The following is a 26593-nucleotide window of genomic DNA, read 5'->3' on the forward strand; positions in this document are numbered from 1 at the left end:
AGTACTAGGCAGTCCGATACGTTCTTTGAGTGAGATCTGAGTATACAGGGCATTCTATAAGAAATACCGAATACTCAGAGGGGTGATTCCTAGGTGTAATTTAAAGAACATCAGGGTGTACTTCAACACAATCCCCTGGTCAACTCAATTCCCTAACTTAAACATTATTGAGCATCTCTGGTCAATTTTAGAGCAGTGAGCCCAATGCAGATTTCCTTCCGCATCCCCGAAGAAACTAATTTGGAAATTAAATGACTGTAGAGCTCCTTCGTGTGTAAGTGATTAGCGTATGCGCCTTTGACGTGGCAGACCCAGATTTGATTTCCGGCGGGAGCTCATGTGATTCGGATTCCACGTTAATCCGTAGGTCCCGTCTCATATAGCCTCTCTGTTGAAAGAGACATTAAACTCAAAATCAACTCAAAATGCCTGTATTAAGCTAAGTCGCCTGATCATGGGTTAGATTGCTTAAAAGTCACATTTGTGCCTCTTCTTCATTCTCCGCTCCCCGTTCCACTATGAAGGAAAGAAAAAAGTAAAATATGATTTGGGCGGCTACTACAGTTAAGAAAGGAGAGAAAGTGTGCAAAATATACACTACACAATGTTATCCCAAACAAATCCTTATAGACATGTCATTGTTCAGATGACATACTTTTTTGCCTTTCCTTACTTTATGTGCTTTATTTGAGTTGTTCATTCATGCTGTTGCGTTGTTCGATTTAGTTAACATTGACAACGACACATCTCTCGAGAACGGACGTTCACGATGTGACATGTTTTGCTAACAGTGAGTTCTTACTTTCTTCTAACGTTTTCGTTTTTATACGTGTTTGTTCCTATGCTGCCGGGTTTTCTGTATACATATATTATTAGTTGATGCTACTCTTTCGTATTAGCATTGGTTGTTGCAACTTTGCCAGGAAGGTCAGTAAGTCAAGACCAATGCAAATAAGTCAATAGCCTTTTCACGTGGTGCTTTGTACTCCTTCAATTAATGTTCTCACTAAGTTTCCTTATTCGTATAGCTGCTGTAGGGCATAATTATGTTGTTTATTAGTTCTTTTCTGCAGTAATATACAATTTTAGTAATGCTTGCCATAAACTCCTTTGTTAATTTTGTATCTATCTTCATAACTAAGAAAAGTTATAATGTTTTATATAGGAAGAATATTAACTAGGAAGGTGAATAATATCATGGAGAGTATGATGGCAGGAAAAAGGGAGAGAGGCTGTGGTTATCCTCATTACCATAGGTATCCTGCCATTATTGGCAGGTTACTTGCCACAATTGAGAGGTTTCCATGCTCCACGATCTCTCGCTAATCTCTTCATCTTTACATACGATTTTTCTGTTTAGATATCGTCCATTAATCGTAGCCTCTAATGTCTTCTCCCTCTCTTTCCAACAACCATACCCTATAGCACGTCCCTCATTATATAGTTTCTTCTTAATCTACGTCCCACCCAGTTTTTCTTCCTTTTCTTAATGATGGCTAAACTGTTCTTTTCTCCCCCACTATTTCTAACACTCTCTCTTTGACCCAGATGATTCTCTCCATTCTCCTCCACACCCACATTTCGAAATCCAGTCGTTTTGTAATTATTTTTGCATAATGGTCATGTTTCTGTCCCGTACAGTATAATATTCCACACGAAGCGTTTTATGAGCCTTTTTCTCAACTCTTTATTCAAGGTCCCACTAAATAGTATTTTCTTCTTCCTAAAGGCTTCTTTCGCCATTCCTATCCTTACTTTTATTCACGTTCACATTTCATGTCATTACTAGGAATACTATCCAGGTATCGAAAACTAGTCGACCTGTTCTATTTTCTCCCCTCCTACTTCTATACTTGACACTGACCTTTTCGTTCCAATCACTATTGCTTTTGTCTTTCTAACATTGTCTTTCAATATACATTTCTACACTTTCCGAATAAAATTATATTTGATTAACAGGAAATGATTAATGTAGCATGAAAATTTGACCTTACACTTCATCTGTACTCTTTCTCTTATTAAAAAAAAATCTAGTTCTGTAATGTTTTTCCTGAAGTTATGGGTGGAAGTATTTTACATTTATTTATCATCTCTTCGCTAGCAAAATAGTACCCGTTCAATACTACATAAACGTAGTGGCTTGTGTAGTATTGAACTTCCCTCTTCCCAGAGCTTGGACCCTCCCCACAAAAATTTCTGGGTACACACCTACTGAGTACAGGGGCGGATCCAGGACCGATTTCTGGGGGGGGCGGTGGGTTGTCATACTGTCAGTTAGAGCTACTTATAAGAGCTCCAAACTCTGGGACGGGTTTTATTTATATATATAAAATAAAAAGTTTCCTCTTCTGGGGGGGCAGTTGCCCCGATCGCTTCCCCTGGATCCGCCCCTGACTGAGTAGTGTATTGTATGTTTAGCTTCAAGAACAAGAGGATATTCTTCCCTCGCTACTATAATATCACTAATATTACTCAGTATAAGATCAAATGTACGACCACTTTCATTCTGAATGTCGTGCTGATATGTTAGATTTAATAAAGACATGAAATTACAAACAGTTTATTGTGTTTAGTTGACGCATGTATGAAATCAAAATTTGTACTAGTACTCTCTGGTAAATTCATATCCTGAATACAGAAAATAGTTCTTCCTACAGGACAATTTCTTTCAATAAAATCATAATACAACTTCTCATATGACAAAATCGATTCAGAAGGCATCGATGTATAGCACGAAGGTACACTGTTGTTTGCTTTGTTAAAAAGTTTCGTAATAATATATTCGAAGTTGAGATTACGTTAGATTAACAAAATGTAGATGATAGGACGGGTGATAACTTCTCTTGTGTCGCAGTGCTTCCTGCGAAAGTAGTTCCTCCATTTTGGCGAACAGGTCGTCACAAAGTTCCTGAAAACATTATTGGATACTGCACTTACGTGACACTTCAACCGTGCTCCACGCATGTTGTTCGTCTTTCCAACATGCATTGTTATGGCAATTCCACTTTCCTCCTCAACTTTACGGCACTGCTATTTTTGACTGAATAACACAGAGCCATTACCAGTCACGATATTAAATTGTTACCTACGAAACCCTAGTAGTGCTGACACACAGCCCTCTGACGTCACAGAGCATTGCCACTACTTTTTATCCAACTTATGTCATTCTATCTATCACGACTCTGGAACTCACTAAAGGAATAATAAACACTTCTGACCAGAGTATATATACTTATTTATTAAACACTAAATTACAGTGTAACGGTTTCGACAACTTAACGTTCTCTTCATCAGACACTAACTCTGATAAGTTTGTATCTGAAGAAGACAACAACGTTAAGTTGTCGAAACTGTTACACTGTAATTTAGTTTTTAATAAATAAGTATATATACTCTGGTCAGAAGTGTTTATTATTCCAACTTATGTATTAGACTCTTCCGGTACGACTACAATGATGAAATTTGGCACGTTTATAGCCTCCTGAAACTAAACCAGAGAAAAAAATACCAAAATTGAATCACCAGTAGAAATTAACTGTTTCCGGCTTAATCGTTGATTGCTATATAACGAAAACGGTCAAATAAAGTGAGAAGTGTCTTCTTTCTCTTCTCTCTTTTCTTTTTCTTTTCTTTTTCTTTCTTTTTTTGAATGAATTGAGGTTCCAAGAATACACAATACATTTCATCTCTACCCGTATTTTAGTACCAAAATTGAAAGTTGTGAAAACCTATCACCACTTTGCTATCAATATTGGTCACCACATGTATTAATATGTATGCAGGGTGGCCCAAAAGTAGGTATACAGCCCAGCATTGATCAAGTATGACATTTTAATTTATTAAGATAATGCATTTATTTGCTCTGGTTTGTTCCGAGTTTAAGGCATAAGTGAAAATAAATTAAGAACAACTAATGAAGAAACTAAGCCAATACCTGTATCGATAACAATAAGTAAATGTTATAAAGTGTGATGATCGAACAGTGCGGGACTGTATATCTACTTTTGGGCCACTCTGTATAATAAAAAAACTATAAAACACAACGAAATACGACATTTTAATACAGATTCAGTGTTCCAAGAAGGGGTTTTACTACCAAACTTTTTCCCGTATTCATAGCGGAAGTGGTACAAATCTATCATTTCCAGTTTCAGGGTTGATTACTACCAAACAAGAACAGCAATAGAGAGCGAGAAAGCTTATATTTAATTGGATTTAGTGCCCGAAGGATAGCCTTTATCTCCCCTTTTGTAGAGAAACCAGAAACTGTAGAAATCTGCTACAACTTCCGGTCTTAATTCTGATCTCTTTAGAGAAGGAGTTGTAATATCATAAATTCCGAGTGATTGTTTATTCTCGATCTTATTGCAACAGGAAGAGAGAGATCTACAACTTCCGGTTTTAGTATTGAACTTCCATAAATTTACGGTGAAATCTACCGTAGTTTTATAATGTGAAATGATGCTCACTTGTTTATTGTGTTTATAAAAATTGAAATATTTGTTAGTTATAAACGAAACAAAATAATTGTTGAAAAGTGCATGCTGATTATTTGTTTATTTGTTGATTCAATTTGGCTTTGGCCAATCTTTCAACGTACACCTTTAAAGGGTCTTTCCTAGTAAGAAATTGAAATTGGCTCTTGATCGAAATCGGGCCATTATTGACCCAAAATGTTAGTTTTGTCCCAAAACAACCAAAAAAAGTTTTGACCCTGTACTCCCATCCCGTACCGAATTATCGTGTAATAATGCTCAAAATTTAATATTTTTAATTCAAGCGAGGGTGGTCCAAATAATTTGAAAGTTTCACAGATTGTAGATACTATATAGGTGTAAATATGAACGCTTTTTTTTTAAAAAAAAAAAGTCGATGAGTATTTTCTTGGTTTTTGCGTGTTAAAAATTTCAAAAAATCATTAAAATAAGCCATCGTTGACTTTTTTTTGCTCAAACTATTGTAATACTCTTAGGTACAACATATTTTTTCAGTGTCTGAAAGTGGTGGCAACATCGTCAATACAATAAAATAAAATAAAATAATAAAACTGAAAAAAGGTATTCTTTTCACAGTTTTTGACCATTTTAGAATCCTCAAGGTCAAAACATTTCTCTGCCAGAGTGCACAATTTTCCTTTCTCTTTTGCCATCAATTTATTTAAAACATGCTCTAAATTTGAAAATATTCCGATCAACGAAGACAGCGACGAAGATGAATGAATTATCGTAAATTATATGGCATTTGGTTTTTGATTTGTTTTCATTATCAGAACATATTTGTGTACCTTATTGCTTTGTATGTTTATAAATGAATATGTATAATAAATAAGTTTAGTCAAACATATACGCGTAAATGTAAAATGAAAACACATTGAAATATCTATAATCTAAACATCGTTTTCTTTTGTTTTCCTCTTAAATTAAGTGTTTTTGTTTTTGCTTTTCAGCTTTTAAACTTTAGTTTGTACATTAAAACTTTAAGTTCGTGATTCTTGAAGTTGTAAGATTCAGTTATATCTAAAATTGCGAATTGGAAAAACTTAACTGCAATTGTGTATAAAATAGATTTCAAATTGGTCTGTTGTAAAAGAAGCATTATAATAAATAACAGGCAATTTGGAAAAAAATTGAAAAACGAGGTTCGGTACCCAAAAATATGCTACACGGAGCATTTCAAAGTACTCTCTTTAAAATATTAAGTTGCATTCAAAGTTTTGACATTGACTGTCCTAAAATGATCAAAAAACTGTTAAAAAAATATTTTTTCAGTTTTAATTTTTTTTGACAATATTGCCATCACTTTCAAATATTCCCTGAAAAAGACACGTGTTGCACCTAAGAGTATTATATCATTTTAAACAAAAAATCAGCGACGTCCCTCACTCATTTTTTAAAAATGATTTTTCAGTTTTAATATTTTTGACTATGTTGCCATCACTTTCAGTCCCTGAAAAAGTGTGTGTTGTACCTAATGGTATTACATTTTGGACAAAAAAAAAGTCAGCGATATGTTTTTTATTACGGTTTTTTGAAATTTTTAACACGCAAAAACCAAGAAAATACTCATATCTACAATCTGTGAAACTTACAAATTATTTGGACTACCCTCGCCTGAATTAAAAATATTAAATTTTGAGCATTATTATACCATAATTCGATAAGGGATGGGGGTAGAGGGTCAAAACTTTTTTTTTGTTGTTTTAGGGCAAAACTTACACTTTGGGTCAATAAGGGCCCAGTTTGGATCAAGAGCCGATTTCAATATCTTACTAGGAAAGGCCCTTTAAAGATTACGTCGAAAGATTGGCCAAAGCCAAGTTGAATCAACAAATAAACAAATAATGAGCATGCTCTTTTCAAGAATTATTTTGTTTCGTTTATAACTAATAAATCTTTCAATCTTTATAAACGCAATAAAGCATCGTTTTACATTATAAAACTACGATAGATTTTACCGTAAAACTATGGGTGTTCAATACCGAAACCAGAAGTTGTAGATCTCTCTCTTCGATTGTAATAATAACGGGAATGAACAATCACTCGGTATTTATGATATTATCACTCTTCCTCTAAGGAGATCATATTTAAAATCGAAAGTGTAGCAGATTTCTACAGCTTCTGGTTTGTCTACATAAGGAGAGATGGAGGCTATCCTTGGGATGCTATATCCATTTAAATATGTTTTCTCGCTATCTATTACCGTTCTTATTCGGCAGTAATCGGTAAAGTGTGGAGATCGAAACTTGTTTTGGGTGGCTTTAGGTCAAAACTAACATTTTGGGTCAATAACAACCCAATTTGGATCAAGAGCCGATTTCACTGTCTTGCTAGGAAAGAATCTTAGACTGAATTATTACAAACATGCAAATGAACTTATATGATTATCTGCTCACGATAACTCTTGAACAGGAGTAAATTAGCGAATTCCTTTTTGGCAATAGATAGCTAGAGCGATTATCTCGGCCGAATTTGTTAACGGAATCAATTCGTTAAGATCTTAACGAGTAACGGCAACTTAACGTTTATTTATTAGTGCAGATGATAGCTCCTAAACAAAAGCTAATATTCCTAATGTGTTTTTCTTGCAATAAATAGCTAGAACGAATAACTCGGCGGAGTTAATTAACGGAGTCAATCCGTTAACATCTTAACGGGTAACGGCGACTTATGTTTATCTGTTAGTGCAGACGATAGCTCCTAAACGAAAGCGAACTTTCTCTTGCAATATGTAGTTAAAGTGATTAACTCGGCGGAGTTCGTTAACGCAGTCAATCCGTTAGCAATTAACGGTTAACGGTATCTTACGTCCGTATTTTACGCCACACAATAACTCTTAGATAAATGGGAATTTTTAAATTCTTTTTTAACAAAGGTAGTAGAAGTTACGTACTTTATGGCTAGATGGCAGCAAACGTCCTCCAGCGGGTGACATCTATAGGACGAATACCTCTGTTAAAAGCTCAATCCTTGATTCTTTTTACTGTCTATCAAAAGTTTATTTAAAAATATTAATAAAAGTTCATTTTAAAAATATGGGGAACCCGAACATTTGACTCGTCTTTACTCTTATCTTAGGAAAAGATTCCCTTACGTTTATGTAGGAATGTGGAAATTAAAATTTTATTTGAAAATTAGAAAGGAAATATTGGCAAAAGAAGGGAAAATGAAGTTGGAAGCGAATGAATTTAGAAGGTCAGTGACTTCTCAATATCACTTTCCAAGAAATTTCAGTATTCATTGGCCAAATGACAAGAGAAAAGGTAAAAAAAACAAATAAACGAAAAGATTCGTTAGATTCTTTCTATACTCCTCTCATCGCGACATTGTCATTGATCATTGCTTGACAGTGAAATGTTTGCTGCTGTCACATAAAAAAAGATGTCACGCGTCCAACTCAAAAAGAAATTTCATTGAAATTAAGAAGAAAAGACTTACTGTATTTATGGAACTGAAACGTGTCATGCACTAAAATCAGCATCCAAGCACGAAGCACGAAGAACTTACTTCGTAGTCAGCGATGGCCATTTTGCAACCGGGATGTGCTCGTGCTCGCGCGAACTTAGGCTCACTAACTTGTCAATGAGGTTCCCGCTCATTAATATCAATGAGGCTCACGCTAGCTCAGACTCCCTTTCATTCCAGCTCGTATTCACTGCCCTCAATGATACTCACGCTAGCTCAGACTCCCTTTCATTTCAGCCCGTATTCACTGTTCTCAATAATATGCTAGCTCAGACTCCCTTTCACTCCAGCTCGTATTCACTGTTCTCGATGATACGCTAGCTCAGACTCCCTTTCATTCCAGCTCTTATTCACTGCCCTCAATGATACTCACGCTAGCTCAGACTCCCTATCACTCTAGCTCGTATTCACTTTTCTCGATGATACACTAGCTCAGACTCCCTTTCATTTCAGCCCGTATTCACTGTTCTCAATTATACTCACGCTAGCTCAGACTCCCTTTCACTCCAGCTCGTATTCACTGTTCTCGATGATACGCTAGCTCAGACTCCCTTTCATTCCAGCTCTTATTCACTGCCCTCAATGATACTCACGCTAGCTCAGACTCCCTATCACTCTAGCTCGTATTCACTTTTCTCGATGATACAAAAGCTCAGACTCCCTTTCGCTCCAGCTCGTATTCACTGCCCTCAATGATACTCACGCTAGCTCAGACTCCCTATCACTCTAGCTCGTATTCACTGTTCTCGATGATACACTAGCTCAGACTCCCTCTCGCTCCAGCTCGTATTTACTGTCCTCAATGATACTCACGTCAACTTAGACTCCCTTTCGCTCCAGCTCGTATTCACTGTTCTCAATTATACTCACGCTAGCTCAGACTCCCTTTCGTTCCAGCTCGTATTCACCGCCCTCAATGATACTCACGCTAGCCCAGACTCCCTTTCATTTCAGCCCGTATTCACTGTTCTCAATAATATGCTAGCTCAGACTCCCTTTCACTCCAGCTCGTATTCCCTGTTCTCAATTATACTCACGCTAGCTCAGACTCCCTTTCGTTCCAGCTCGTATTCACCGCCCTCAATGATACTCACGCTAGCCCAGACTCCCTTTCATTTCAGCCCGTATTCACTGTTCTCAATAATATGCTAGCTCAGACTCCCTTTCACTCCAGCTCGTATTCACTGTTCTCGATGATACGCTAGCTCAGACTCCCTTTCATTCCAGCTCTTATTCACTGCCCTCAATGATACTCACGCTAGCTCAGACTCCCTATCACTCTAGCTCGTATTCACTTTTCTCGATGATACACTAGCTCAGACTCCCTCTCGCTCCAGCTCGTATTCACTGTTCTCAATTATACTCACGCTAGCTCAGACTCCCTTTCGTTCCAGCTCGTATTCACCGCCCTCAATGATACTCACGCTAGCCCAGACTCCCTTTCATTCCAGCTCGTATTCACTGTTCTCAATAATACGCTAGCTCAGACTCCCTATCACTCCAGCTCGTATTCACTTTTCTCGATAATACACTAGCTCAGACTCCCTTTCGCTCCAGCTTGTATTCACTGCCCTCAATGATAGTCACGCCAGCTCAGACTCCCTATCACTCTAGCTCGTATTCACTGTTCTCGATGATACACTAGCTCAGACTCCTTTTCGCTCCAGCTCGTATTCACTGCTCTCAATGATAGTCACGCTAGCTCAGACTCCCTATCACTCTAGCTCGTATTCACTTTTCTCGATGATACACTAGCTCAGACTTCCTTTCGCTCCAGCTCGTATTCACTGTCCTCAATGATACTCACGTCAACTTAGACTCCCTTTCGCTCCAGCTCGTATTCACTGTTCTCAATTATACTCACGCTAGCTCAGACTCCCTTTCGTTCCAGCTCGTATTCACCGCCCTCAATGATACTCACGCTAGCCCAGACTCCCTTTCATTTCACCCGTATTCACTATTCTCAATAATATGCTAGCTCAGACTCCCTTTCACTCCAGCTCGTATTCACTGTTCTCAATTATACTCACGCTAGCTCAGACTCCCTTTCGTTCCAGCTCGTATTCACCGCCCTCAATGATACTCACGCTAGCCCAGACTCCCTTTCATTTCAGCCCGTATTCACTGTTCTCAATAATATGCTAGCTCAGACTCCCTTTCACTCCAGCTCGTATTCACTGTTCTCGATGATACGCTAGCTCAGACTCCCTTTCGCTCCAGCTCGTATTCACTGCCCTCAGTGATACTCACGCGAACTCAGACTCCCTTTCATTCCAGCTCGTATTCACTGTTCTCAATAATACGCTAGCTCAGACTCCCTATCACTCCAGCTCGTATTCACTTTTCTCGATAATACACTAGCTCAGACTCCCTTTCGCTCCAGCTCGTATTCACTGTCCTCAATGATACTCACGCGAGCTGAGACTCCCTTTCATTCCAGCTCGTATTCACTGTTCTCAATTATACTCACACTAGCTCAGAATCACTTTCACTCCAGCTCGTATTCACTGTCCTCAATGATACTCACGCGAGCTCAGACTCCCTTTCATTCCAGCTCGTATTCACTGTTCTCAATTATACTCACACTAGCTCAGAATCACTTTCACTCCAGCTCGTATTCACTGTCCTCAATGATACTTACACTAGCTCACACTCCCTTTCGCTCCAGCTCGTATTCACTGCCCTCAATGATAGTCACGCCAGCTCAGACTCCCTATCACTCTAGGTCGTATTCACTGTTCTCAATAATACGCTAGCTCACACTCCTTTTCGCTCCAGCTCGTATTCACTGCTCTCAATGATAGTCACGCTAGCTCAGACTCCCTATCACTCTAGCTCGTATTCACTGTTCTCGATGATACACTAGCTCAGACTCCCTTTCGCTCCAGCTCGTATTCACTGTCCTCAATGATACTCACGCGAGCTGAGACTCCCTTTCATTCCAGCTCGTATTCACTGTTCTCAATTATACTCACACTAGCTCAGAATCACTTTCACTCCAGCTCGTATTCACTGTCCTCAATGATACTTACACTAGCTCACACTCCCTTTCGCTCCAGCTCGTATTCACTGTCCTCAATGATACTCACGCGAGCTCAGACTCCCTTTCATTCCAGGTCGTATTCACTGTTCTCAATAATACGCTAGCTCAGACTCCCTTTCACTCCAGCTCGTATTCACTGTTCTCGATGATACGCTAGCTCAGACTCCCTTTCATTCCAGCTCTTATTCACTGCCCTCAATGATACTCACGCTAGCTCAGACTCCCTATCACTCTAGCTCGTATTCACTTTTCTCGATGATACACTAGCTCAGACTCCCTCTCGCTCCAGCTCGTATTCACTGCCCTCAATGATACTCACGCTAGCTCAGACTCTCTATCACTCTAGCTCGTATTCACTGTTCTCGATGATACGCTAGCTCAGACTCCCTTTCGTTCCAGCTCGTATTCACTGTCCTCAATGATACTCACGCGAGCTCAGACTCCCTTTCATTCCAGCTCGTGTTCACTGTCTCAATAATACGCTAGCTCAGACTCCCTTTCACTCCAGCTTGTATTCACTGTTCTCGATGATACACTAGCTCAGACTCCCTTTCGCCCCTGCTCGTATTCACTGCCCTCAATGATACTCACGCTAGCTCAGACTCCCTATCACTCTAGCTCGTATTCACTTTTCTCGATGATACACTAGCTCAGACTCCCTTTCGCTCCAGCTCGTATTCATTGTCCTCAATGATACTCACGCGAGCACAGACTCCCTTTCATTCCAGCTCGTGTTCACTGTCTCAATAATACGCTAGCTCAGACTCCCTTTCACTCCAGCTCGTATTCACTGTTCTCGATGATACACTAGCTCAGACTCCCTTTCGCCCCTGCTCGTATTCACTGCCCTCAATGATACTCACGCTAGCTCAGACTCCCTATCACTCTAGCTCGTATTCACTTTTCTCGATGATACACTAGCTCAGACTCCCTTTCGCTCCAGCTCGTATTCATTGTCCTCAATGATACTCACGCGAGCACAGACTCCCTTTCATTCCAGCTCGTATTCACTGTTCTCAATTATACTCACGCTAGCTCAGACTCCCTTTCACTCCAGCGCGTATTCACTGTTCTCGATGATACGCTAGCTCAGACTCCCTTTCGCCCCAGCTCGTATTCACTGCCCTCAATGATAGTCACGCTAGCTCAGACTCCCTTTCACTCCAGCGCGTATTCACTGTTCTCGATGATACACTAGCTCAGACTCCCTTTCGCTCCAGCTCCTATTCACTGTCCTCAATGATACTCACGCGAGCTCAGACTCCCTTTCATTCCAGCTCGTATTCACTGTTCTCAATTATACTCACGCTAGCTCAGACTCCCTTTCACTCGAGCGCGTATTCACTGTTCTCGATGATACGCTAGCTCAGACTCCCTTTCGCCCCAGCTCGTATTCACTGCCCTCAATGATAGTCACGCTAGCTCAGACTCCCTATCACTCTAGCTCGTATTCACTGTTCTCGATGATACACTAGCTCAGACTCCCTTTCACTCCAGCTCGTATTCACTGTCCTCAATGATACTCACGCGAGCACAGTCTCCCTTTCATTCCAGCTCGTATTCACTGTTCTCAATAATACGCTAGCTCAGACTCCCTTTCACTCCAGCTCATATTCACTGTTCTCGATGATACGCTAGTTCAGACTCCCTTTCGCCCCAGCTCGTATTCACTGCCCTCAATGATAGTCACGCTAGCTCAGACTCCCTATCACTCTAGCTCGTATTCACTGTTCTCAATAATACGCTAGCTCAGACTCCCTTTCACTCCAGCTCGTATTCACTGTTCTCGATGATACGCTAGTTCAGACTCCCTTTCGCCCCAGCTCGTATTCACTGCCCTCAATGATAGTCACGCTAGCTCAGACTCCCTATCACTCTAGCTCGTATTCACTTTTCTCGATGATACACTAGCTCAGACTCCCTTTCGCTGCAGCTCGTATTCACTGCCCTCAATGATAGTCACGCTAGCTCAGACTCCCTATCACTCTAGCTCGTATTCACTATTCTCGATGATACGCTAGCTCAGACTTCCTTTTGCTCCAGCTCGTATTCACTGTCCTCAATGATACTCACGCGATCTCAGACTCCCTTTCATTCCAGCTCGTATTCACTTTTCTCTATGATACACTAGCTCAGACTCCCTTTCGCTCCAGCTCGTATTCACTGTCCCTAATGATACTCACGCTAGTTCAGACTCCCTTTCACTCTAGCTCGTATTCACTTTTCTCGATGATACGCTAGCTCAGACTCCCTTTCACTCTAGCTCGTATTCACTGTTCTCGATGATACGCTAGCTCAGACTCCCTTTCGCTCCAGCTCGTATTCACTGCCCTCAATGATACTCACGCTAGCTCAGACTCCCTATCACTCTAGCTCGTATTCACTTTTCTCGATGATACAAAAGCTCAGACTCCCTTTCGCTCCAGCTCGTATTCACTGCCCTCAAGATAGTCACGCTAGCTCAGACTCCCTATGACTCTAGCTCGTATTCACTATTCTCGATGATACGCTAGCTCAGACTCCCTTTCGCTCCAGCTCGTATTCACTGTCTTCAATAATACTCACGCGAGCTCAGACTCCCTTTCATTCCAGCTCGTATTCACTGTCCTCGATGATACTCACGCTAGCTCAGACTCCCTATCACTCTAGCTCGTATTCACTTTTCTCGATGATACGCTAGCTCAGACTCCCTTTCACTCTAGCTCGTATTCACTGTTCTCGATGATACGATAGCTCAGACTCCCTTTCGCTCCAGCTCGTATTCACTGCCCTCAATGATACTCACGCTAGCTCAGACTCCCTATCACTTTAGGTCGTATTCACTTTTCTCGATGATACGCTAGCTCAGACTCCCTTTCACTCTAGCTCGTATTCACTGTTCTCGATGATACGCTAGCTCAGACTCCCTTTCGCTCCAGCTCGTATTCACTGTTCTCGATGACACACTAGCTCAGACTCCCTTTCGCTCCAGCTCGTATTCACTGCCCTTAATGTTACTCACGCTAGCTCAGACTCCGTATCACTCTAGCTCGTATTCACTGTTCTCGATAATACACTAGCTCAGACTCCCTCTCGCTCCAGCTCGTATTCACTGCCCTCAATGATACTCACGCTAGCTCAGACTCTCTATCACTCTAGCTCGTATTCACTTTTCTCGATGATACACTAGCTCAGACTCCCTTTCGCTCCAGCTCGTATTCACTGTCCTCAATGATACGCTAGCTCAGACTCTCTATCACTCTAGCTCGTATTCACTTTTCTCGATGATACGCTAGCTCAGACTCCCTTTCGTTCCAGCTCGTATTCACTGTCCTCAATGATACTCTCGCGAGCTCAGACTCCCTTTCATTCCAGCTCGTATTCACTGTCTCAATAATACGCTAGCTCAGACTCCCTTTCACTCCAGCTCGTATTCACTGTTCTCGATGATACACTAGCTCAGACTCCCTTTCGCTCCAGCTCGTATTCACTGCCCTCAATGATACTCACGCTAGCTCAGACTCCCTATCACTTTAGCTCGTATTCACTTTTCTCGATGATACGCTAGCTCAGACTCCCTTTCACTCTAGCTCGTATTCACTGTTCTCGATGATACACTAGCTCAGACTCCCTCTCGCTCCAGCTCGTATTCACTGCCTTCAATGATGGTCATGCTAGCTCAGACTCCCTATCACTCTAGCTCGTATTCACTGTTCTTGATGATACACTAGCTCAGACTCCCTTTCGCTCCAGCTCGTATTCACTGTCCTCAATGATACTCATGCAAGACCAAGACTAAGATCAAGACCAAGGATTCCAGTGCAAGACCAAGACCACGACTGTTTGTGCAAGACCAAGACCAAGACCAAGACCACCCGAGTCTTGGTGTTGGTCTTGCATTTGCTCATTACTACTATTATCAATGAACTCGTGCTCACTAACTTTATACGGCTCGCACTAACTAAGCGCAAGAGATCTCTGTAATCAATGGGGCTCGCACTAACTAAGCGCAAAAGATCTCTGTAATCAATGGGGCTCGCACTAATTAAGGAGTCGAACTTCCTATTATCAGTGAACTCGTGCTCACTAACTTTATGGGGCTCGCACTAACTAAGCGCATGAGGTCACTGTAATTAATGGGGATCACACTCTCTAAACTCATTGGGCTCGCACTAACTAAGGACTCGAGCTCTCTATTTCAGTGAACTCCTGCTCACTAACTTTATAAGGCTCGTACTAAGTGCAAGAGGTCACTGTAATCAATGGAGATCGTGGTCACTAAACTGATTGGGCTTGCACTAACTAAGGACTCGAGCTCTTTATAATCAAAAGACTCATGCTCACTAACACTATAAGATTTACACTAATTAAGTGCAAGTTGTTGCTATAATCAATGGTGCTCGCGCGCACTAACCTCAGAGCTCCCTATAATCAATTAGCTCTTGCTTACAACGTCATAAGGCAAGCACTAAATACGGACAAGAGCTAGTTATACGCAATGGGGTTCGCGCTCACTAATCTGATTGGACTCACATTATAAAGCTCACATCGAAAGCTCACTATATTGAATGGGGCTTGCATTTGTTCAACTCGGGCTCTGCCTCACTATCCATTTAAGGGCACGCGCTTCATTTTTGATCTCCAGCCCAGGACCCTCTCTCGTGGGTTTTGACATCTCTTTAAAATTGGATAACATATGGTCAGGAGAACGCTAGCAATGATCGCACTATGTTCTCGATCTCAGTCTCCCAACGTTATTTCGACTTAGCGATCACACCATTTCTACCCCGTATTTCTTGGTACCACAGACTGATGTTCTCAAACTCCATCAACCACATACTTTATCAGAAGTTTGACATCACGCTCACCCAACGCCACTAAATCACCCACAACATCGATAAGGCACGTATTAATTGTCAGTCATAAAATTGTTACCAAAATTCAAGAATCTTTTCTACCGCACCCAGCTAAGATTTTTGAATAAGATTTAAACTAGGGATGGCCAGAACCGGTTCTGAATGTATCCAGTTCTAGAAGATCCGGTTGCGGAATCGGTTTTCGGATCCAGATCTGGAACCGGTTCCGGAATAGGTTCTGAAAACCGGATCTCCAAGAACCTGTTCCTGGTTCCGCCGGAACCGGAAGTTTGTGGCCATCCCTACGCTAAACTCGAGCTGCTGGCAGGCTTTAAACATTGTGTTAGGGGCCGTCCACATATTACGTAACGCTATTTTTGACCAATTTTTACCCCCTTCCTCCCCCTTGTCACACTTCGTAAGGCAAGATGGAACCCCTCAACTTTTTGTTACGTAACTTACTGATTTTTGTTTTTTCACTAATTTTGCTTATTTTGCGGGTTATTACAACGAAAAACTATTTTTAATTGTCTATTTTTAATGGTAGAACCTTTTAGTACAAAATACTTGTATTCTGAATATATTTTTAGTGTTTTTCGCCAACGAATCAAAATATTAGAAAATGGCAGTACCGTAATAATATTTTAATCCCATAAGGTTGTTTAATTAACCAGTTTTAATTCTCCGAAATTGCATATTGTCGTTTTCCCAAAGAGATAACACCCATTCTTTTTAGAATCACCGGTGATTCACAAGGATAAAATACTGCCGGAAAATGCAAGTGAAACAGGATCTAAATAACTGACATCGATTTCTTTCTACGAGATCCAGGATGCTTCGTGTATTTGAAGTTCGCCGGTGTCGACGATGCAAAGAAGTTCTCTTCTTCGTCGACCACAAATTCGAAGTGGCTGTACACGTAAAGGAGCAAAAACATCTTTGAGAACAAGCTTTCCAGCATCTTTCTTTTCTTTGGACTTCAGTTTACCCCTTTTCAAATTCTTCTTGTCCTAGATCAGCGCTAGAATCCGAATAAACTCAATTTCACCAGTAATATCCAAAATATAAAAGTATAGAAATTCAGCACGAAACGAATATTCCACGAATTAGGTTTTTAATGTCTTATTTTGCTCCAAATCGTGGATCGTTCCGTTGCGGAAAATATTATTTCACGAGAAAGAGTTTCTTCTGTTTCATATGCGAAATCCATTAAAATAATAGAGTTGGGTAATGATTGAAATATAAAGTTTTAAATAATATTCTCAGAAATACAGATACGATTAGAAACGCGAGGGCAGTTTCAAGCAGTGGTTACAAACACTAACAACTAACTTCAGAAAAGTGTGTGTCGCAAATGTAATGCTGCGATAGAATAGAGACCTGCACGGGCCGAATTTTTCGGCCCGAGCCCAATCCAGCCCGAACGTACCTAGGCCCGGCCCAGCCCGGGCCCGAAAAGTTTTGGAGATTTTCGGCCCGAGCCCGATATGTTTTTTAAAATTCTTGGTCCAAGCTCGGCCCGGGCCAGATAAATTTTAAAAGTTTTTGGCCCGACCCCGGCCCGATAATTTTTTTAAAAAAATTAGCTCGAGTCCCAATCTTTCTCAAAATTTAGTACTAAATTTGACCTAACCTCAGAAACATTTTCTAAACTCTGGTTCACAACCTGACGCTTGCCTCCCGAATGGTACCATTGCCTCCTAGAACTTTGCCTGTCATCGAGAGAACAAAAACTCCATTCCTGTAACAAAAATCTAACTTAATTGATTTTTAGCATAAAGTGAAGATGGCAATATTGTTTAACGACAGGCAAAACTATCCCACCCCATGTCATATTTTGAGTTCAGTGAAGGTTAAGGTCAGAGCTCAATTTACCGCGCAATGCCTGCAATCCTCTATAGTGAAAGTGGAGCCGCTGAGCAACACAAACTGTAAATAGCTATTGCATTCTTTGTAACATTTTTCACGGACACACTTCTTCAACGTTTGTCTTTATTCCAATTATCGTTTAATAAAAGTCAATAATTATTAAAGAATTGCAATTGATCGGCCCCAGCCCAGCCCGATCTGAAGAGAAATCAGTGTCGGCCAGCCCAAAGAAATAACAGTGTCGGCCCGCCCAAGCCCGGCCCGGCCCAAAGAAATAACACAGTCGGCCCGCCCAAGCCCGGCCCGCGGGCCGGGCCGGGCCCGGACCGTGCAGGTCTCTACGATAGCCACAAAACGGAATTTTCTTGTATTGTAATACACGCAGGGTTCGTCATCAGTCATGCTGGTGTCTAGTAGAATCTTCGAATCCCTTTTGCGTGATTCAATTTATATAGGGTATATGTTCGCAATTTCCCAAAACAGTAGATATATGTATTTATAAAAAAGATAAGAATTGAATAAAGAGAAAGAGAAAGATATCTTAGCTCTTGTATGTATATACGAGTGTACAGTTATCCTGTATCATATAGTGTTTGATGAAGCCAAAGAGTTAGTTGGCGAAACTGTAACACGTGTTGAATTTTAATGAAAATATATAGTTTTGCTCAGCAAATAATTAGTTTATATTTAAAATTATTTGTTTAAAATATTGCGTATATACCTGATAATAAAAAATAAAAATTGCAGTGAAAAAACATGAGTTACGTAACGAGAACGTAAACCCCCTCCAGCCCTTTGTCACACTTCGTAACGCAAGGCCGAACCTCCTCCCCCCTTTGCTGCGTTACGCAATATGAGGACGATCCCTTAGATGAAATGGTGGAAGCGACAGGCAGGCGCCCAGGCGGCGGCCGCTTTTCTCATTTCGCTAAACAAACTGGGTAACTGGCAAACTCACTGGCTAAACAGGCAAACTGGCAAACTCATTTGGCTAAACACTCACTGGTGGACCATTTTTTTCTAGGGGGCAAAAGCGGGTCTGTGCGGGGAGGGCACAAGCGCGTGATCCTTTCGCATTGTTTTGAAGGTGAACTTTGTGCCTCTTTTACGAATCTTTGGGAGCTTTCGGATCCAAGTCTGGAACCGGTTCCTAAGATCCGGTTCTGGAACCGGGTTTTCAGATCCAGATCTGGAACCGGTCCCTAAGATCCAGTTCTGGAACAGTTTTTTCAGTTCCAGGTCTGGAACCGGCTCTGAAAACCAGATCTCCAAGAACCGGTTCCTCGCGGTCCTGAGCAAAGGTTTCCATTCTTCTGTAGTCTCCTTCCCTATGTCTTATATTATTTGATCCTATGTTTCAATCGTATATTTCTCTCTCCATTTCCTACATAGACAATAATCTGATTACTCCATGTTTCTAATCATTTTATCACTTCATTTATTTCTTTTTCGATGTAGTCTTCGTTACACTAATTCTCTAAAAGACCATTTTCAATATTCTTTCATTTGACATCCACTTATCTTATTTTCAACATCTCTATAGCATCTTACTTCAAATCCTTCTATTCTACGTTTTTCGTCTTCTCTTAAGAGTCCATGGTTTATATTCTTACAACACCATACTCCATACATATGCTTTCATCAGCCTTTTCTTCAATTCCAAGTCAATGCTTCAGGTTAGAAGATTCCTTTTCCTCTTCAAATGCCTTCTTCGCTTGAGCTATTCTTGCTTTTAAGTCTTGTTTGTACCTAATCCTAGAGAAATACTATTAGATTATTTATGCTCTAGCCATGGAATTAATTCTGTTACACTTCTCACTTTGGTTGCGAATTTCAAAATACAGTGAAATGTCCCTTAACGGATATTTCTAATTATGCTGGCAGATTTTTTTTTTTTTTTTTTTTTTTACCCGGCAAAAATATAGGAATTATTACGAGAGAAAATCTTCCCTTTATGAACGTTCTCAAATACACACACGGATTGCCTAGTCTACCAATTGCTTTAATAACCTCTTCATGATGGAGAAGATTCTCAGTTCATACATACTTAGCACAAAAACTACTTCGTGTAATTTCAAAATAAATCTGAGATGCAATGTAATATACAGAAAATCCCCTTTCCCCACAAAATGTCTTTGTCATAAGCTACTGACCTAAAGAAGAATAGTTGTAAAATAAACTTAAAATTCTTTTTTCACTTTCTAATGGTAATCTGAAGAAAACTTTCAGTGAGTTAAAACAGAAGAGGCAATAATGTGACCAAGAATTCTATGCGGAATTTCTTCCCTTCCTTGATAAGTTTACTTCTTTTTTCCTTGGGGCTTGTATCCTCCTCTCTATACATTCTCCAACAATATTAACATTTCTTTACAGAGAGGGAATTCTCCTTCAATCTCTCAGTTATTAAATCACTGGATACAGTAATGGCGTATTTTCTGATCTATCAGGGCTCCCGGCGGATCCTCTAGAATATTACAAAATAAAGTTATTATAATAAAAAAATATATTGATAATTTTATATCTTCTTTCAATGATACAAGTTTCTCAGAAATTTATGTATTTAGAAACATCCATTAGCTTCTTTGCACGCAGTTTGTCTCACTTCCTTAAGAGTTCTTCGATTTGGCAACATAGCAGAAACCACTTCTCTAGTTACTTACTGCAGCAAGAGTAGTGTAGTTATCAGCTCTTTCTCCTTCGCTTCACCTCCAACCACAACCTACGAAAGGACTGCCAGGTAGCACGAGTTGCCTGTAGAGTAATTGATTTTTTGGGCGTGCGCAAAGAGTAAAGTGAAGTGCTGGAAGAGTAAATGGAAGAGTAAAGGAGACGCAGTAATGACAGTGCATTGTGGGGATCACTGAGAATTGTTTAGGACATCTTGAGCCTCATTCCGCAGCGGTTTGCGTCAATGTAACGCAAATTTTGTATTACAGCATTTTGCGATAGTCGATATAGCTGTTATAATTACCTGTTGCATTATTTGCGTTACGTTGCGAAGCCTCTGACAGGCTGAGGCTCCTTCGTTGATTAATAGCCTACCTCAGAGTTCTTTATTACTTGCACAATTTCCATTTACTTTGATGAGTAGAGTTACCATCTATCCAAAGCGAAAAGTAGGAACTAGGGACACTTCATGCAGCAAATGAAATTATAAATATACGATCGTCTTACCGTAATACTAATAAGATAAATCCTTCTAGTGAAGAGCAAATCATATTTATCTATCTGATAAAGAGAAAGCGTATTTTAAGCTTTTTCTCTTATTTTGAAGACTGTATATTAACGTAGAAAATCATTATTATCAACGTATATGTGCTATAAAGGTTAGTGGTAGCCCAAGCCACCTAATCAATATACACTACTGGGATACAGTACGTCGAAATTACGCTACATTGACATTTATGACTAATGTATTCACAGTATACTGTGTAACGCCCCTTTATATAACTTATTTACAATTGTATTACTAGTATAACTTACAATATACTTCTTGTAACCATTTGTATTTGGCAACCCTGTTGAAACATCATGTTCGCGGGTGCGCGCAAAGGATTCTGGGTACTCAGCCAGAAAAATAAAAACGTAATGGTGATAGTAATTTTCGCCTGCCGACATATTTTCGATAAATCTTGTTTATTAGTGGTCATCAGAGTATCCAAAGTGGTTTTAGTTCACTTTGCAATATAGGGAACGATTCCTCACAGCCAGTTTGTGCAACTAGTTTGAATAGCAGCAATATTTGGATGGAGTTGGAAAACAGGTTCCTGCCTTAGCCTACCACGTGAGTCGACATTGTGTGCGCGAATTTCTCAAGTTATCTTCAATAGTTTCGTAGAAGCAAATTTACATATATAGCGTGCAGTTTTAGTGAGTGGCTTTGTCACTATGCCAGTATTAGCGCACATATTTAGTTTGTGGTTTAAACTAAATCTTATTATGCACAGCTAAGCTCTTGGTAGCGGGGCCCCCAACCCATCCACGTCGGCAATGAAGCAACGTAATGTTTGATCATCTTTTCCATCTGCATTATCACTTTGCATCGGCTCAGTTACCTACTGTGGAAGTTCCAAGATCATATTGTCAACCCATCAAGGGCAAACTAGCCTTCTGTGAGTGTATTCCAGGAAGCAGCCAACGCAGCAAACCAAGTGATCAGTCCGTATGGTTAAGTGACTATCGCATCTTTATGATAATCTTGAATTTATTGCACAGCAGTCCAAGCTCTTGTAACCTTATAGTCAATCTGAGCAACTATTTTCGTTTGCTATGTGCAAAAGTGAGCATGCAACAATAAGTCCTGTAAAGGGAGTAGAATCTTGTACTTTGGAGGTGTAGAGTTCCAAGCCATGAAGTTTACTTGTGCATGTTTTGCTCAAGCGCTTCTTCAGTATCTTGGTAAAGCAACCGGTCTTAAGGTTGTGGTGGTAGCCCAACGTTCGTGCCATTCATATAGTTCACTCAGGTTTATAATCTTAAATCGGTGTACCATCACCGTATCATCGGGACTGACCATTGTCATCCAGGAAGTGGATGCCCCACCATCTCCTCTCTGCCCGGGGAAGGGTCGTTTGAAATGAGGATGTCTTCCTATAATCAGACTCCAGTGCTGATTAATCCAGAGGATCAACCCAGCGATAGTGATTGGGCAATTTATCCAAGCTTCAATGTTACGTGTGTGAGTGACGCAGTAATTTGTGTGTCTTGTGTAATCAGTGTTCTTTTGGAAATGCTTCTCGCTTGTGTAGAAAGTGTATTTGAGAAAATGATAGTATGTCATATTTATCCAACGCCTGCCATAAGGGTAAGTACCCCATGTGATAAGAGCCCGCCTTCGCAGCCGGCTAATAATTCTGCCTTGCACAGAATTTGTCTTCACTTTCAGTGATTTATCGACGTAATGTGTACATATCGCACCCTCTTGTGGATTTGCCAGTGCACTATTAAAATGTTGGTTTGCAGGTAATCAGTTGTATTTATCAGAAGTCTTAGTTACTTCAGAAGCAGTTTATGAATAAGATGAAATGCATAGCGTATAACTATCCTTCAGGATCATTATGGTTAAGCCACGAGCACGTCTCCATCGTTTAAAGTTTACTTGGCCACGTAGCACAAGTTGGTCAAGAGTGTTGTCCTCTTTGGTTGTCATGGTTGTGTTACAACTGATTTAACTCTTTGTAGGATTCATACTGTTCTCGTTCTAGTTCTTTCTTCTTAATCTCTGCCTAAAGGTGTCTTAGCCGCAGTAGTGTTCCCCTGCAAATTGACTACATGGTTTTTTTTTATTAGTTATGTCCCAATGTCTATATTATTATGGTATGTTACAATGTCAATTGGCGTGACTTGTTACAATGTTTTACAGCTATGTCTGTCCAACTTGTCCACCTCCTGTCCACCTTAAATAATCCTACTCCGTCAGGATCGATTGTTCGTCTTGGCAACGTCTGCTATAAACAATCTCTATATAACATGATGTTTCTCTTGAAAAAGGGTTTATTAGCCTTTTAGTAATAATTTAGTGGTGTATGATGTTTGTTTATACTTATGCCTCACTTAATTCTATGTCCACCCGACTAGTCGTGGTTACTAAAGTTAAATTGCTCGAGCTATTTTGTACTAAATAAGTACTAAATCCATGGTGAACTCACTAACATAATATTTTGCTTGTAGTATGTATCCGATGAGTATTTATTATCCATGTAATATGTTTTTTTTATCTTTATTATCTTTCAATGTTTTTTTTTATTTTTATTCAGTATAAGTCTAATTGGTCTCATGACTGTGTACGTTTAAGAGTTACAGAAACTTTATGTTGTTTGATTTCAATCTCAATGTCAGAAAACCTAGTTATTCCATTTACACGTGTATTATAAGTATTGATTAATCTCACATGTGAATATTTACTCAGTCAAATAAACATTACCACCCATTTAATCATAATTTTATATTTGAAAAACCAAACCTTACAGGTGTATTTTTAACAGTTGAGTTTTCCTTGTTTTATCCTCAGGTAAAGAAATCACGGCACAAGGAAAGGGCTGTTCTCTGTGCACTTGTAGAGTGTACAGGTGGCAGTCTCGCACAGGTTGGATTCGTTTACCGTTGTATAGTTGTGTTATGCTTCTATTAGATCGTTTAGATGCAGGTTTACCCTGTCTTTGGTGTTTTGCTTACTTCTTTCCTGTGTTCCAAGCAGTTCACAGGTGGCGACCCCTTTCACACATCTATTAACTCGGTGCTCTGGCACTGAGCGTCAGACTTAGCCGTAGCCTGCCAGGGATTAGGGCCCTCTGGGGCGCTACAACTGAAGACAATTACAGTATGAGCTGTCAGTAATCTAAATTTGTGTAACCTCTCCATAACGACACCTCTCTCTCCTTTACGAACAAATAATCACTTTCCTTCGATGTCCATTATTCAGAGATTTCACTATAATAGTACTAATAAAACATTTTCCCCCCGGTTTCCGAAACAAGTATCATTAGTTAATTTCTGTTGATACAGTGGTATGATGTAGTTTGTGTATGATATTGAATGGTGATGTATTTTCTCGTTATTTTGTACCAGAAGTAGCATGAATATTTGTCTTTAACTACTACAATAATAAATGCATTCGTAACTATAATTCACTTTTTTCCAGGCAGTTGATTCGCTACCTGATTGAGAGGTGGGGTTACAACTATAATACCCTCTTAAGCGATGAATCCAGGGACGATTTCGGATATGTGTAAGTATTATTCCAATATCATTTATTTCTTTGTTTAAGTGAATATTCATAAATTCAATCATTGAGAGAATATTGTACTCATACAACTTAAATTACATTTTGACCATTATAAAGAACAACTTCGGTCCGTATGTACAAGGGCTGTCAAAAAGTAAAGAGACGTAATTTCTCGCACTAGGGTTTGGCAACACTGCTAGTACCAGCGCTAAATTAGTGTCGTCTGCAACACTTCTATGAAACGTGTCACTCTCATTCCCGCGTTAGTCGTTGGAGTGAAGCTGACCGTTAAACATGGCAGCTTCATTGTCGATCTGCACCAAGGAGGAAATGAGGGCAGTGAGTCGCTTTTTGTTTGCGGAAGGTGTTAAACCTGAGGAAATTATTCGTCAAATGCAAGCGCAGTATCGTGAAAGCTGTCTATCGCGAATGGATAGAGCGTTTTACACAGGGAAGAACTTCTTTATGTGATGAGGAAAGATCGGGCAGGCCATTGACATCAACAATGGGTACATCATCACGAACTGTAAAGTAAGGCTGCGAGCATGATCAACCATTATCACCAGAAGTTAAGAAATTTAAATGTCAGCCATCAGATAGTCATTGATGCGGAGCAACATTTATTACAGGTGCAACCGTAAAACTTCTTTTTTGCGACGGAATCAAAAAAAAAATGTGAAACGTTGGGAAAAGTGCGTTGAAGTGCAAGAAGGGCATACAGAAAAAATAATGTATGTTTCACTGTTCTAGTATTAGAATAAATGTACCTTTCTCGAAAGTCCCTTTACTTTTTGATTTCTCCTCCTAGTTTGGACATTATTACAATGACTTTGTTGATTTACTTTTCGTTTTTTTTTTTTTTAATCTTGCAACTTAATTTCACGATTCCATAATATGATATTTTCATATAAATTTCGATACATTATTGTTGTACTGTAAAATCAATTAAGTTATTGCAAATAGTTAGATTTGCGTATACGCGGAGGAGTGACGACACTAGAGAAGTCAAGAGAATTCGGGTGGTTACATCTTGCTCCCGATTGGCCCCAAATATGTTGTATTATAATGTAGGTCAAATAATCTAAAATTATCCTTGTCGGTATACAAAAGAGTTGCACCCCCGAAAAGAATTCTTCTTCTCCGTCTGTGTCCTTAAGAAATTTAAGCTAGCGTCGTCACTGATACATAGCAACGTCAGTTAAAGATTAGTTCAATAGATGACAAAACGATTTAGTGATGGTTCGAAACTATTATATGGTGCCCTTAACGGAAGAATTAGGATATTCTCTTCCGCTCAAAGAAGTTAGAAGTAAAAAAAAAGTTGATTGCAGGATATTGAACCAGGAGGGTCATTTCTTTTAAAAGTGAATTGGTGATTCACCGATAGTGTACCTAGACATCCTTGAGAGATTCAGATGAAAATAATTGCTGAGGGACAAGGAAAGGAATAAACTTTCTAGTTGTATCGATTGCTCGAGAGACAACGTTAAAATCGCCTACAATCAGGGGTAAAAGTGAATCTGAGGGGAAGGGGGACGCATAACATCACGCTGTCCCTTGCCTATCTTTACCCATTGTAATGTGTTAGGAAATGGGGGACCCCGTTGATATTTTTGCAAGTGGGGTAACGCCGTCCCCTGCATTCCCCTCACTTTTATTCATACAAGTATTATGTTAATCAAACAATTTGTTCCTGTGCTATTCGCAATTCGATTATTAGTGCTAGAATACGAATAAATATTAATGATAGCAATATTGTCATAAGTGATGCTAATACCTTTTCCAGATGGCAGATAAACAACATTTGATACCTCGATACCTCATTTATATAATATAGCAGTACGCCTGTGTACTGGACCTACATTTACATATAGAAAGTATTGAGGTAAAAAGTCAGATTCTGCAAAACCACTTCTCGTTTTAAAAAATCATTCGATGTTTGGTTTATAAAGCTTCGTAATAGACTGCGATTACTACCACTTGGAATTCCATTTAGATTTAATGAAGCATACGAGTGAACATTGGATTTACGAACGTCTTGCATGGACACAGATGGAGTGCCCAGTAACAAGAGAATAAGCGACTTCCCTGTTAAGTTTCTTAACAGACGACACATTTCTACATAACCTCATATAATGGAAAAACAATGTATATAAGGTTC

General features: G+C 39.8%; 1 protein-coding gene across 3 annotated transcripts in view; it reads left to right on the forward strand.

Annotated features, from left to right (window-relative positions):
* The window catches only part of spz5 (spatzle 5 Toll-1 receptor), a 229856-nt gene that overhangs the window by 137148 nt on the left and 66115 nt on the right, over positions 1-26593 (forward strand). For all 3 annotated transcript variants that reach the window (XM_081760365.1, XM_081760364.1, XM_081760366.1), the window contains exon 3: positions 24349-24435. In XM_081760365.1, coding sequence (XP_081616491.1) covers positions 24349-24435 — 87 coding nt within the window. The remainder of the gene's footprint in view (positions 1-24348; positions 24436-26593) is intronic.

This window comes from Thermobia domestica, chromosome 5 (assembly GCF_964235325.1).
Source record: "Thermobia domestica chromosome 5, izTheDome1.hap1.1, whole genome shotgun sequence".
Lineage (NCBI taxonomy): Eukaryota > Metazoa > Arthropoda > Insecta > Zygentoma > Lepismatidae > Thermobia > Thermobia domestica.